The sequence below is a fragment of the Heptranchias perlo genome, chromosome 18 (assembly GCF_035084215.1).
Source record: "Heptranchias perlo isolate sHepPer1 chromosome 18, sHepPer1.hap1, whole genome shotgun sequence".
NCBI classification, from domain to species: domain Eukaryota; kingdom Metazoa; phylum Chordata; class Chondrichthyes; order Hexanchiformes; family Hexanchidae; genus Heptranchias; species Heptranchias perlo.
In genome coordinates, this window is record NC_090342.1 from 16,056,824 (window position 1) to 16,072,160 (window position 15,337).

The window sequence follows — 15,337 nt, forward strand, 5'->3', positions numbered from 1 at the left end:
TACCAGCATAACATGTAACAAATGGATTTTCTCTAATGCCCATGTTACAGTAGAATTAGAGGTGAAATGTTCCATGCATCTAAGAATACACTCTAACAATTGGATTTGCTATGTTGAGAGTAAGTGTCACTGGAGTACTCAATTTGTAAAATTTAAGTGAAATTTCAATGTATCCCAATTCTTCCTCAGCAATTTTTCTTTAAATGGAATCAGTTAACCACTCAGTGTAGTTGGTCCCATCTCCCTCAATCCATTCTCTATGTCAGGTACAATGTCATGAAAAACATATCATTTGCCACTGTGATGTGTGCTGTGCATGAAACAGAACCATCCAAAAATGTTAAATACTCAGGCACACAGTCTGCTCAGCTGAGCCATACACAAAACTGCTGCTTTGACAGAACAGAAAAGTGTGCCCTTTTGTAATAATGGAATTAAATAACAAACAGTACAAAATACAACAGAAATTTAAATGCAGACACTGAGTAAAAGGTGTCCTTAAGAAATGGCACAACTGTCAGTTAGCAATTACTAAAATTATGAAAATGCTTTCAGATACAGTACACATCTAAATGCATATAAAGCAACATGTATGATTACCATGTAGCAAGTACAACTGTACAGCATTCTGTACAGGTAGTGTTTTAGAAAACTGGTTTGGGCACTGCAGTGTACTACACAACAAGTTTATCTACTGCAGTGATAGGGAGATCAACTATTTCAAAACTTGTTTTAATTCAGTTGTCCATTCGAATTTTGCTGCTCTACAGTTTAGATTTGACTGAGACGTAAATATCTTGCTCTTGCGCCAAACTATGATTAAAATCATAGAATCATAGACGTTTACAACATGGAAACAGGCCCTTCGGCCCAACATGTCCATGTCGCCCAGTTTATACCACTAAGCTAGTCCCAATTGCCTGCACTTGGCCCATATCCCTCTATACCCATCTTACCCATGTAACTGTCCAAATGCTTTTTAAAAGACAAAATTGTACCCGCCTCTACTACTGCCTCTGGCAGCTCGTTCCAGACACTCACCACCCTTTGAGTGAAAAAATTGCCCCTCTGGACCCTTTTGTATCTCTCCCCTCTCACCTTAAATCTATGCCCCCTCGTTATAGACTCCCCTACCTTTGGGAAAAGATTTTGACTATCTACCTTATCTATGCCCCTCATTATTTTATAGACTTGTATAAGATCACCCCTCAACCTCCTACTCTCCAGGGAAAAAAGTCCCAGTCTATCCAACCTCTCCCTATAAGTCAAACCATCAAGTCCCGGCAGCATCCTAGTAAATCTTTTCTGCACTCTTTCTAGTTTAATATCCTTTCTATAATAGGGTGACCAGAACTGTACACAGTATTCCAAGTGTGGCCTAAATAATGTCTTGTACAACTTCAACAAGACATCCCAACTCCTGTATTCAATGTTCTGACCAATGAAACCAAGCAAGCTGAATGCCTTCTTCACCACCCTATCCACCTGTGACTCCACTTTCAAGGAGCTATGAACCTGTACTCCTAGATCTCTTTGTTCTATAACTCTCCCCAACGCCCTACCATTAACGGAGTAGGTCCTGGCCCGATTCGATCTCCCAAAATGCATCACCTCACATTTATCTAAATTAAACTCCATCTGCCATTCATCGGCCCACTGGCCCAATTTATCAAGATCCCGTTGCAATCCTAGATAACCTTCTTCACTGTCCACGATGCCACCAATCTGCAAACTTACTAACCATGCCTCCTAAATTCTCATCCAAATCGTTAATATAAATAACAAATAACAGCGGACCCAGCACCGATCCGAGGCACACCGCTGGTCACAGGCCTCCAATTTGAAAAACAACCCTCTACACCCACCCTCTGTCTTCTGTCGTCAAGCCAATGTTGTAGCCAATTGGCTACCTCACCTTGGATCCCGTGAGATTTAACCTTATGTAACAACCTACCATGCGGTACCTTGTCAAAGGCTTTGCAAAAGTCCATGTCGACCACGTCTACTGCACAGCCCTCATCTATCTTCTTGGTTACCCCTTCAAAAAACTCAATCAAATTCGTGAGACATGATTTTCCTCTCACAAAACCATGCTGACTGTTCCAAATCAGTCCCTGCCTCTCCAAATGCCCGTAGATCCTGTCTCTCAGAATACCCTCTAACAACTTACCCACTACAGATGTCAGGCTCACTGGTCTGTAGTTCCCAGGCTTTTCCCTGCTGCCCTTCTTAAACAAAGGCACAACATTTACTACCCTCCAATCTTCAGGCACCTCACCTGTAGCGGTGGATGATTCAAATATCTCTGCTAGGGGACCCGCAATTTCCTCCCTAACCTCCCATAACGTCCTGGGATACATTTCATCAGGTCCCGGAGATTTATCGACCTTGATGCGCGTTAAGACTTCCAGCACCTCCCTCTCTGTAATATGTACACTCCTCAAGACATCACTATTTATTTCCCCAAGTTCCCTAACATCCATGCCTTTCTCAACCGTAAATACCGATGTGAAATATTCATTCAGGATCTCACCCATCTCTTGTGGTTCCGCACTTAGATGACCTTGTTGATCCTTCAGAGGCCCTACTTTCTCCCTAGTTACTCTTTTGCCCTTTATGTATTTGTAGAAGTTCTTTGGATTCACCTTTGCCTTATCTGCCAAAGCAATCTCATGTCCCCTTTTTGCCCTCCTGATTTCTCTCCTAACTCTACTCCGGCAATCTCTGTACTCAAGGGATCCACTTGATCCCAGCTGCCGATGCATGTCATATGCCTCCTTCTTCTTTCTGACTAGGGCCTCAATCTCCCGAGTCATCCAAGGTTCCCTACTTCTACCAGCCTTGCCCTTTACTTTATAAGGAATGTGCTTACCCTGAACCCTGGTTAACACATTTTTGAAGGACTCCCACTTACCAGACGTCCTTTTGCCTGCCAACAGACTCTCCCAATCAACTTCTGAAAGTTCCTGTCCAATACCATCAAAATTGGCCTTTCCCCAATTTAGAATATTAACTTTTGGGCCAGACCTATCCTTCTCCATAGCTATCTTAAAACTAATGGAATTATGATCACTGGTCCCAAAGTGATCCCTCACTAACACTTCTGTCACCTGCCCTTCCTTATTTCCCAAGAGGAGGTCAAGTTTTGCCCCCTCTCTAGTCGGGCCATCCACATACTGAATGAGAAATTCCTCCTGAATACACTCAACAAATTTCTCTCCATCCAAGCCCCTAATGCTATGGCTGTCCCAGTCAATGTTGGGAAAGTTAAAGTCCCCTACTATTACCACCCTATTTTTCTTGCAGCTGTCTGTAATCTCCTTACATATTTGCTCCTCAATTTCCCGTTGACTATTTGGGGGTCTGTAGTACAACCCTATCAACGTGATCTCTCCCTTCTTATTTTTCAGTTCTACCCATATCGACTCCGTGGGCGAACCCTCGGATATATCCCCTCTCACTACTGCCGTGATGTTCTCCCTAATCAAGAATGCAACTCCCCCTCCTCTCTTACCTCCTGCTCTATCTTTCCTATAGCATCTGTACCCTGGAATATTTAGCTGCCAGTCCTGCCCCTCCCTTAGCCATGTTTCAGTAATAGCTATAACATCCCAGTCCCATGTACCCATCCATGCCCTGAGTTCATCTGCCTTGCCCATCAGACTTCTTGCATTGAAATAAATGCAGTTTAATCTAGACTTCCCTTGGTCTTTGCTGTGCTTTCTCAGACCATTTGTCCGGTCATATTTTGTACACTCTCCCTTACTGCCTTTTGTTTCTGTCACCACTTTACTTCCCACTGACTTCCTGCATCGATTCCCATCCCCCTGCCACTTTAGTTTAAATCAATGCAAACAATAGCAAAATGGCAGCAAGCACTACTGTAGCGCTCTCCTCTGCCAGCACAGGAAATCGAATGTCTCAAGAGGTGTTATGTTAAGGGCCAGAATTAAGATTCTACTGTATTAGCAACCTGTCACTAAATCAAGGAATGCAGCTGCACATGCAACTGGTCTAATATTACTGTGAATAAGTATTTTATATCTCCTCTGTGGCACTGCAAGTGGGATAATAATTTTATAACAGAGCATTAAATTATGAAATGCAGAAAGTACTACTTTGTTGCCCAGATGAAACTGTGCCTCTTTAAAGCTATGAAGTTTACCACTGTTTAGTAACCACTGGCTGAGTTCACTACAGAAGCCAATTACAGTGAGCGAGTTCACTAGAGGTCAGTTAAGAGGCTGGAGACATTGACTGGTATTTTCTGTTGCCAGAGTTTCTCTGTACATTTGAAAAGATGGCCTGTTTCCTTATAATATTTTTTAAACTGATACACTTGAAGTGTCACACTAAAATTTGTGTGACAGACTGAAAATTCACATTAAATGTGCCATAAATATTGCTAGTGGATCTTCCATGGCATTGTTTAGATTGAGTCAGAGGACACACTTCTATGCTACATAATGTACAATCTCTTATCAGATGTGGAGATGCCGGTGATGGACTGGGGTTGACAATTGTAAACAATTTTACAACACCAAGTTATAGTCCAGCAATTTTATTTTAAATTCACAAGCTTTCGGAGATTTTCTCCTTCCTCAGGCAAATGTTTCAAGATCTCCTTGAAGCCTACGCATTTATACATATTGAACAATAATACATGGTGTTTACAGACTGCCCCTGCAACTGCCCGTTGCCAAGGCAATCACCGTGTTCAGACAGAGAGGTGTTACCTGCAGAACCTCCGAATACACATTCAACAAAAAAACAAACAGGGAAAAAAAACAGAGAAAAAAAAACACAGAGAGAGGCAGAAACATCCGGAAGGCAGAGAGAGCCAGCAAATGACCCATTATATTAAAAACAGATAACATTTGTTCGCTGGTGGGGTAACGTGTAGCGTGACATGAACCCAAGATCCCGGTTGAGGCCGTCCTCATGGGTGCGGAACTTGGCTATCAATTTCTGCTCGACAATTTTGCGTTGTCGTGTGTCTCGAAGGCCGCCTTGGAGTACGCTTACCCGAAGGTCGGTGGATGAATGTCCATGACTGCTGAAGTGTTCCCCGACTGGGAGGGAACCCTCCTGTTTGGCGATTGTTGCGCGGTGTCCGTTCATCCGTTGTCGCAGCGTCTGCATGGTCTCGCCAATGTACCATGCTCTGGGGCATCCTTTCCTGCAACGTATGAGGTAGACAACGTTGGCTGAGTCACAGGAGTATGAACCATGCACCTGGTGGGTGGTGTCATCTCGTGTGATGGTGGTATCTGTGTCGATGATCTGGCATGTCTTGCAGAGGTTACCGTGGCAGGGTTGTGTGGCGTCGTGGACGCTGTTCTCTTGAAAGCTAGGTAGTTTGCTGCGAACGATGGTCTGTTTGAGGTTGGGTGGCTGTTTAAAGGCGAGTAGTGGAGGTGTGGGGATGGCCATAGCGAGGTGTTTGTCCTCATTGATGACATGTTGAAGGCTGCGGAGAACATGGCGTAGTTTCTCCGCTCCGGGGAAGTACTGGACGACAAAGGGTACTCTGTTGGTTGCGTCCCGTGTTAGTCTCCTGAGGAGGTCTATGCGATTTTTTGCTGTGGCCCGTCGGAACTGTCGATCGATGAGTCGAGCGTCATATCCCGTTCTTACTAGGGCGTCTTTCAGCGTCTGTAGGTGTCCATCGCGTTCCTCCTCGTCTGAGCAGACCCTGTGTATTCGCAGGGCCTGTCCATAGGGGATGGCCTCTTTGACGTGGTTAGGGTGGAAGCTGGAAAAGTGGAGCATCGTGAGGTTGTCCGTGGGCTTGCGGTAGAGTGAGGTGCTGAGGTGCCCGTCTTTGATGGAGATTCGTGTGTCCAAGAAAGAAACTGATTCTGAGGAGTAGTCCATGGTGAGCTTGATGGTGGGATGGAACTTGTTGATGTTATCGTGTAGTCTCTTTAGTGATTCCTTGCCGTGGGTCCATAGAAAGAAAATGTCGTCGATGTATCTGGTGTATAGTGTTGGTTGGAGGTCTTGTGCAGTGAAGAAGTCCTGCTCGAACTTGTGCATGAAAATGTTGGCGTATTGGGGTGCGAATTTGGTCCCCATGGCTGTTCCGTGTGTTTGGGTAAAGAACTGGTTATCGAAGGTGAAGACATTGTGATCCAGGATGAAGCGGATGAGTTGTAGGATGGCTTCCGGAGATTGGCTGTTGTTGGTGTTGAGTATTGATGCTGTCGCAGCGATGCCGTCATCGTGGGGGATACTGGTGTATAGTGCCGAGACGTCCATCGTGGTGAGAAGTGTTCCTGGTTCAACTGGTCCGTGGGTACTGAGTTTTTGTAGGAAGTCTGTAGTGTCACGACAGAAGCTGGGGGTTCCCTGTACGATGGGTTTCAGGATGCCCTCGATGTATCCAGAGAGGTTCTCACACAGGGTTCCGTTGCCTGATACGATGGGACGTCCGGGTGTGTTGGCTTTGTGTATCTTTGGGAGGCAGTAGAAGTCTCCCACGCGGGGATTACGTGGGATGAGAATGCGTAGGATGCTTTGAAGGTCTGGATCGAAGGTCTTGATCAGTTTGTTGAGCTGGTGGGTGTGTTCTTTGGTCGGATCTGCGGGTAACCGTCTGTAGTGTTCCTGGTTGTCCAGTTGTCGGTATGCTTCTTTGCAATAGTCTGTTCTGTTCTGTATGACTATGGCTCCTCCTTTGTCCGCTGGTTTGATGACGATGTTGCGGTTGGTCTTGAGAGCGTTGATGGCGTTGCGTTGTGCTTATCAGAGCCACTGATTTATGGTACTAAGTCAAATTCCAGCACTCAGTCTTGGGGAAGGCACAGTTTCTTCCAGTTAAACATTGGGATGACTGAAGCCATTGTCCTTGGCCCCTTCCATAAACTGCTTACTGTGGCCGCTGATTCCATACCCCCCCATGACTGCTGTCTCTGGCTGAACCAGACTCTTCGCAACCTTGGCATCCGACTCAACCCCAAGCTGAGCTTCTGACCGAGGCCCAACAATGACCTTCCCAAACCCCTCTTCCTTTCTACCTCCTTCTCCTCCTTTAAGATCCTTCTTAAAACCCATCTCTTTGACCCACCTTTGGCTCGGCATCCATTTTTGTCTGATTACCCTTTTGTGAAGCGTCTTGGGATGTTTTTCTATGTTGAAGGTGCTATATAAATGCATGTTGTTGTCCCACTTTGGTACAAATATACAATAATCTTAGAGAAGAAACATCACTGACGTAATACTGCCTGTTTCTACCCTTTCCCCCTGAAACTTATGAGCACTTTCCCACGCCCAAAATTCCCTGATCAAACAAATAAATTCTGATTTAACTCAGCCTAGGTTTGCTTAACAAATTAGACTTTGTGGCCTCATATGCATTTAAAAAGAGAGAAAGCCAATCTGATCTGTGACTCAGTTTTTAAAAATGCAGAACAAATATATCATATGGCACATAAACACCCCTACCCACTAATTAACACATTGAGCATTATAATGGTATATGCTCCTGTCCTCAAAACAGTGAACCTACAACTTACCATGAAGAGCATCACAGAAGAACTAGTAAAATATATTATGAGTCTTGTGTTTGGTGCACCCCTTCTATAACTGTCACACCTATTTCCTATAACTACTTACCTGTCACACTTGGTTGATTTGACAAAACAGAATTTGACTTAAACAATGTTAATCAATGGCCCTGATAACAGTTACCTGGTATAGCATCCCTACTCTATCCTGCAATTACTATAGACAATGCCACGGGAGATCTGCTATTGTAACAGTATGTCTTGCACACATTTTATGTCGCACACTTCAAGTATCTCGCAGAAATATTACCTCCTTTTATCATTATCCTTTTAATCCAGGAACTAAAATGCTTACTGATTAAGTAAACCAATGTTAAAAGGAATGTTTCCATATACTTCTCAATCTTGTTAGACTTGGTGGATGTAATGGATTTGTGTGTGCTCGAGTCAAATGCATCGTCAGCCAAATAAAGAAAATTCTGCATTTGAAGCTCTGGTTTGTCTGTGAATTTTCTATTTACTTTTCTCCTTCCCGATTTAAATTCCAACTCAATAGTTTTATCAGGATTGCGTTTGTTTCAAGATATAAAGTATTCAAAGGGTATTAAACAAGTCAATAAATTTTTCTTTCATACCTGTAAGATTTGAAGACCAAAAGAGGGCTATTATATGATCCAAATGGAGTTGGTTTCAAATCAACTTGTCTTGACTGTGTCAACACTACATCCAAATCCACAGGAATCTCCTGCAGAAGACAGCAGTTCTTTTAAAAAAGACATTGCAAGCTCTTTTGAAAAAACTTCACATATTCTAAAGTTTAAAGAACTATTCAGAAAGAAAAAGGTTACTTGTAACTTGAGTAGGAAATACCATGATCAAGAGCTTTCTAAAATGTGTATTTAAATTCTGAAGTTTGAGAGCTTAAAATTATATTTCAAAATTGCTATTTCAAAAAATAGCAATTCCACCCTAATTCTAAATGTGGATAAAAGGTCAGTTCCCATTACAGTGAGCTTTTGTCTGTGTTTAACTGAGTAACACTGCTAGTGATAGAAATTTCCAGCAGTTTACCTAACATCCTTAACAGTTTGTACCCTTACATTATTTTGCAACTACTTGAAATGAATTCCAAATTTAAAAGCAATGCTCACTAAATTTCTTAATAGAAAGTGTGCAACAGATGTGTACAAAAATGTTTCATAAACATCAGCACTAATATTTTACTTTTGTTGCAAAATGTGGCACTCCTTTAGTATGCACAAGTTCTAAAAGGATGAATTTTATATTTACACCACATGCTGAATTTTGGCATTTTGCAGTTAGCACAATTTAGAAGTTGGACTAATTAAATAATCACGCCATGTCCTTACTTTAATGAACATAGCATTGAAAAGGAAATTATTTGAGGTTAGCTTAAAAATCTGAAATCTTTCATTTAAAGTGCTTTTATTACAGAAACAAGATAGAAGTAAGTCTATGAAGTTTGATCATAAGCCACCACCCAAAAGAATCCATTTCTCATATTACCCTAGCAAGACTAGATACCCTTCTTAAAGATAATCATAGAAATGAAAGCACTGAACATGCATTAAGGTCCATGATGTGCAGTTTTACAATCTGAACAATTGCAAAATGGCACTGGGAAAGTATCAAATTTACAACACACGCACAAAATACTAACTCGTAGCCGCTTAATGCCACATCTACTAATAATCCTAAGAAAAGGAAAAACAACATATTTTCTCATCAGCTTCGCAAAGTCCGTAGTTTTGAATATTGCATTACAGTGCAGACAGACAAACTCCATTCTACTAACCTGACCATACACAGGTTTCTCTTTTGAAGACACAAAAACTAAACTTTTCTGCAGCAACGTTTTCAAGTTGTCAGCCTCTCCATGAAGTTTTTTAAGATCATCAATATTGAGCCCAAGAAACAGTTCAGGCTCATCAAAGCTTTTCTTTGTAGGTTTACTTAAAGTTTCTTTCCCTTGACTAAGATCGGTGTGCTTGAGATTTGGCTTAGTGAAAGAGTTTGATTCCCGGAATGACCTCCTTCGTTCCCTTAGAGATGGAGACTGCACTTCATCTTCTCCATCGTTTTCTTCAGTATCAAGAACAAGTTTATCCTGTGTTAGGTCATGCAAAGAAGGCTGTGACACCACAAATGCACGCTCTTCTTCTATTCCAGGCAAACTATCAGGTTGCCCTGCATTCCTTAAAGCCTGCGCCTCTTTTAGTTTTTGAATCTTTAGCCGATACTCATATTCAAGTTGCTGCAAGCGTTTTTTCTCCATTGCTATATATTCAGCAGACTGTTTCTTCAAAATTGCCACATGTTTAGATGAGCCATCCAACCGGATATTCTTATTAGACTGAAGGAAGAAAGTATGTTTTTTAAAAACATCAATATTATTAATATTAAAAAGGCATCGATCTAAATAACATTTAAATATTAATGGCTGTAAGTTTAGAGTAACTTGGTTCCGATATCAGAAGTAAAAAGAAAATCAAATGGTCCCTTCCAAGGTAACGTTTCATTAAGAAAACTAAATCTAATAGAACAAAACTGACAGAAAATTCAGTTACAAACCCACTAAAACTCTGCATACCCATTTGCTTCTCAAAAAGAAATGTTTCATGTTTGATTTTACTTGGTGATATAGTGGACAGTAGACAAAATATTGCAGACCAGACACCATCATATGCAGCTGGAATACATAAAGAATTAGATCTTGAGACTAAAAATTGTGAGGTCTGAGCAATCTAGCAGGTTGACTGTCAATTTTGCATGACAGTTAAGTTTATTTGTAATGTGTTTTTAAAGTTAAAAACCATAAAAGAGCCTTAAATACAAAGGTTTACATGAAGCAGTACACACACCAGGCAATAAAACTAAATGTTGTGTCACCTAGAGATTCTACAGTACTTTTTTTTTAAAAAGGAGTATTTAAAAAGCCTGATATGCAGATTTGATAAAACACAACTATTTAAACTATACCTCAACCTATAATTGCAGTGGTTGTGCATTTGCCCATTTGTAACCCATTTATATGATTAAAAACTTTTCCAAATTGCTGTCGGATTATAATTGAAGTCTTTGAACATATTTCACACCTTGGTCCTAACCAGTTTTCAACTTACTGCAAACGAATCTTGTTCACGTTTACGCTTTCCCACTTCTCGACTAGCAACAGCTTTTGCTCGTGCAAATTCTTCATATTTTACCGACAAACTTTTCTTAACTTGTATTCGATGTTGCACAATTCGATGTTGTACTTTATGTATCTAAAAAGGGAAAAAAAACTTCTGCCATTGTAGAAAAAGTCAAGATTATTTAAACTGAACAATGTTTTGCTCAATCAGAAGTGGCAAGACACTAAACATGAGAAAATGCATCAAAGATTTGTTCTGCATAATCTAGGCTGACACTCCACACAGTACCAAGGAACTGCTGCATTATTAAAAGGTGCCAGCCAGATGAGATGGTAAACCAAATTCTCATCTGTCTATTCCATGGTTCAGATGAATGATAACGATCCCATGGCATTATTCAAAGAGGTGGGAGCTGTCCTGGTTCTTGCTTAACATTCTTTCCCCAACCACCATTCAAAAAAAAACCTAACTGGTAATTCATCTCATTCTGTTGGTAGCGCATTGTGGAATCATGGAATGATATGGGACAGGAGGCCACCATTAGGCCCATCATGCCTGTGCCGGCTCTTTGAATGAGTTATCCAATTAGTCCCACACCCTGCTCTTTCCCCATAGCTCTGTCATTTTTTTCCTTTCAAGTATTTATCCAATTCCCTTTTGAAAGTTATTGTTGAATCTGCTTCCACCACCCTTTCAGGCAGTGCATTCCAGATCATAACCTGCTGCATAAATTATTTTCCCCTCATGTTACCTCTGGTTCTTTTGTCAATTACCGTAAAGCTGTGTCCTCTGCAGATCCTTCTGTCACTGGAAACAGTTTCTCCTTGTTTTCTCTATCAAATCGGTTCATGATTTTGAACACCTCCATCAAATCGCCCCTTAACCTACTCTGCTCTAAGGAGAACCACCCCAGATTCTCCAGTCTCTCCATCTATCGGAAGTCATTGATGCCTGGTACCATTCTAGCAAATCTTCTATGCACCTTCTCTAAGGCCTTGACATCCATCCAAAAGTGTGGAGCCCAGAATACTCCAGCTCGGGCCAAACCAGTATGGGTTCAGCATAACTTTCTTGCTTTTGTACTCTATGCCTCGATTAATAAAGTCCACAATCCCATATGCCTTCTTAACAGCCATCTCAACTTGCCCTGCCACCTTCAAAGACTTGTGTACGTTCCTTCCCAGGTCTCCGTTTCTGCACCCCCTTTAAAACTGTACCATTTAGTTTATATTGCCTCCACCCATTCTTCCTACCAAAATAGAATCACTTCACACTTCTCTGTTAAATTTCATCTGTCATATGTATGCCCATGTCCTCTTGAAGTCTGTTATTACCCTCCTCATTCTTTACTACATTTCCAAGTTTTGTGTCTCTGCAAACTTTGAAATTCTGCCCTGTATACCCAAGTCATTAATACATATCAAAAAGAGCAGTGGTCCCAACACCGACCCCCAGGGGACACCAATGCACACTTCCCTCCGGTCTGAAAACAACTACTCTCTGCTTTCTGACCCTTAGCCAATTTTGTATCCAAGCAGCATCTGCCCGTTTAATCCCACAGGCTTCAATTTTTCTAACAAGTCTATTATATGGTACTTCATCAAACACCTTTTGAAAGTCTATATACACGTCAACCGCACTACCCTCTCAACCCTCTCAGTTACTTCATCAAGTTAATCAAACACTATTTGTTTTTAACAAATCCGTGCTGACTTTCATTTATAAATCCATGTTTTTCCAAGTGCCAATTAATTTTGTTACAGATTATTGTCTCAAAGTTTCCCCACCACCACTGTTTGGCAGGCTGACTGTCCTGTAGTTGCCGGGTTTATCCCTCGCCCCTTTTTTGAACAGGGGTGTAACATTTGCAATCCTCCAGTCCTCTGGCACCACTCCCATATTTAAGGGGGATTGTAAGATTGTGGCCAGAGCCGCCGCAATTTCCACCCTTACTTCCCTCAGTTACCAAGGATGCATGCTATTCGGAATTGGTGACTTGTCTACTTTTGAGCGCTGCCAACCTTTTTAGTACCTCCTCTTTATTACTTTTATCCTATCCAATTTCTAGACTACCCCCTCCTTTACTGTGACATTGGCAGCATCCTCTTCATTGAAAACAGATGCAAAGCACTCATTTAGTACCTCAGCCATATCCTCTGATGATCTCCTTTTTGGTCCCTAGTCGGTCCCACCCTTCCTTTGACTACCTTTTTACACGTATATAAAAGACTTTTGGGTTCCCTTTTATGTTACCTGCTAATCTATTCTCATATATTCTGCCACTCATTTCCTTTTTCAGTTCTCCCCTGTACTTTCTATATTCAGCTTGGTTCTCTACTGTATTATGAACTTGTCATTTATTATAAGCCTCCTTTTTCTGTTTCATTTTAACCTCGATATCTTTAGTCATCCAGGGAGCTCCAGCTTTGGATGTCCTTCCTTTCCACCTTGTAGAAATGTGTCTAGTCTGTACTCGAATTATCTCCTCTTTGAAGGCCTCCCATTGCCCATTTACTGTTTTCCCTGCCAATCTGATTCCAATCCACCTGGGCCAGATCCCTTTACAACTCACTGAAATTAGCCCTCCCCCAGTTAAGAATTTTCACATTGAATTTTTCCTTGTCCTTTTCTATAACTAATCTAAACCTAATGATAGTGATCACTGTTTCCCAAATGTTCTCCCACTAAAACATGTTCCACTTTTTTGTTGTGTTCAAAATCGCTGCCGTGTCTGCTCGCATTAACAAATACTGCAGTTCTAAGTAATTAACTGTAAATGAAGTACATAAGAAATAGGAGCAGGCCATACAGCCCCTCGAGCCTGCTCCGCCATTAAATAAAATCATGGCTGATCTTCGACCTCAGCTAAACTTTCCCGCCTGATCCCCATATCCCTTGATTCCCTTAGAGTCCAAATATCTATCGATCTCAATCGTGATCATGCTCAACGACTGAGCATTCACAGCCCTCTGGGATAGAGAATTCCAAAGATTCACAACCCTCAGTGAATATATTTTTCCTAATCTCAGTCCGAAATAGCCGATCCCTTATCCTGAGACTGTGCACCCTAGTTCGAGACTCTCCAGCCAGAGGAAACAGCCTCTGAATCTTATATGTTTCAATGAGATCACCTCTCATTCTCCTAAACTCCAGAGAGTATAGGCCCATTCTACTCAACCTCTCCTCAGAGGACCACCCTCTCATCCCAAGAATCAACCAAGTGAACCTTTGTTGCACCGCCTCGAAGGCAAGTATATCCTTCCTTAGGTTAGGAGACCAAAACTGTACACAGTACTTCAGGTGTGAAACATAGAAACATAGAAAATAGGAGCAGGAGTAGGCCATTCAGCCCTTCAAGCCTGCTCCGCCATTCAACATGATCATGGCTGATCCTCTAATTCAATACCTAGGGCACCAAGGAGCCCAAGCAAAATTGAAGTCAATGGGAATCAGGAGGAAAACTCTCCAGTGGCTGGAGTCATACCTAGCACAAAGGAAGATGGTAGTGGTTGTTCGAGGCCAATCATCTCAGCCCCAGGACATTGCTGCAGGAGTTCCTCAGGGCAGTATCCTAGGCCCAACCATCTTCAGCTGCTTCATCAATGACCTTCCCTCCATCATAAGGTCAGAAATGGGGATGTTCGCTGATGATTGCAGTGTTCAGTTCCATTCGCAACCCCTCAGATAATGAAGCGGTCCATGCCCGCATGCAGCAAGACCTGGACAACATCCAGGCTTGGCTCATAAGTGGCAAGTAACATTCGTGCCAGACAATGACCATCTCCAACGAGAGAGAGTCTAACCACCTCCCCTGGACATTCAACGGCATTACCCTCACCGAATCCCCCACCATCAACATCCTGGGGGTCACCATTGACCAGAAACTTAACTGGACCAGCCATATAAATACTGTAGCTACAAGAGCAGGTCAGAGGCTGGGTATTCTGTGGCGAGTGACTCACCTCCTGACTCCCCAAAGCCTTTTCACCATCTACAAGGCACAAGTCAGGAGTGTGATGGAATACTCTCCACTTGCCTGGATGAGTGCAGCTCCTCAAGAAGCTCGACACCATCCAGGACAAAGCAGCCCGCTTGATTGGCACCCCATCCACCACTCTAAACATTCACTCCCTTCACCACCGGCGCACTGTGGCTGCAGTGTGTACCATCCACAGGATGCACTGCAGCAACTCGCCAAGGCTTCTTTGACAGCACCTCCCAAACCCACGACCTTTACCACCTAGAAGGACAAGAGCAGCAGGCACATGGGAACAACACCACCTGCATGTTCCACTCCAAGTCTCACACCATCCCGACTTGGAAATATATCGCCGTTCCTTCATCGTCGTTGGGTCAAAATCCTGGAACTCCCTTCCTAACAGCACTGTGGGAGAACCTTCACCACATGGACTGCAGCGGTTCAAGGCAGCGGCTCACCACCACCTTCTCAAGGGCAATTTGGGATGGGCAATAAATGCTGGCCTCACCAGCGACGCCCACATCCCACGAACGAATTTTAAAAAACTATATTCCCGCTCTCTCCCCATACCCCTTGATGCCTTGTGTCTAGAAATCTATCGAGCTCCTTCTTAAATATATTCATTGACTTGGCCTCCACAGCCTTCTGTGTTAGAGAATTCCTACCCCGTATCCTGAGACTGTGAGCCCTCGTTC

The 15,337-nt window shown here is 42.5% G+C and overlaps 1 protein-coding gene across 1 annotated transcript in view; it reads right to left on the reverse strand.

Moving 5' to 3' along the window:
- Positions 1 to 15,337, reverse strand: part of LOC137334621 (zinc finger C3H1 domain-containing protein) — an 82,565-nt gene that overhangs the window by 35,526 nt on the left and 31,702 nt on the right. The window contains exons 14-16 of the mRNA XM_067999439.1: positions 10,652 to 10,795; positions 9,325 to 9,882; positions 8,144 to 8,253 (exon numbers count right to left, since the gene is read on the reverse strand). Of these exons, the coding sequence (XP_067855540.1) occupies positions 8,144 to 8,253; positions 9,325 to 9,882; positions 10,652 to 10,795 (812 nt within the window). The remainder of the gene's footprint in view (positions 1 to 8,143; positions 8,254 to 9,324; positions 9,883 to 10,651; positions 10,796 to 15,337) is intronic.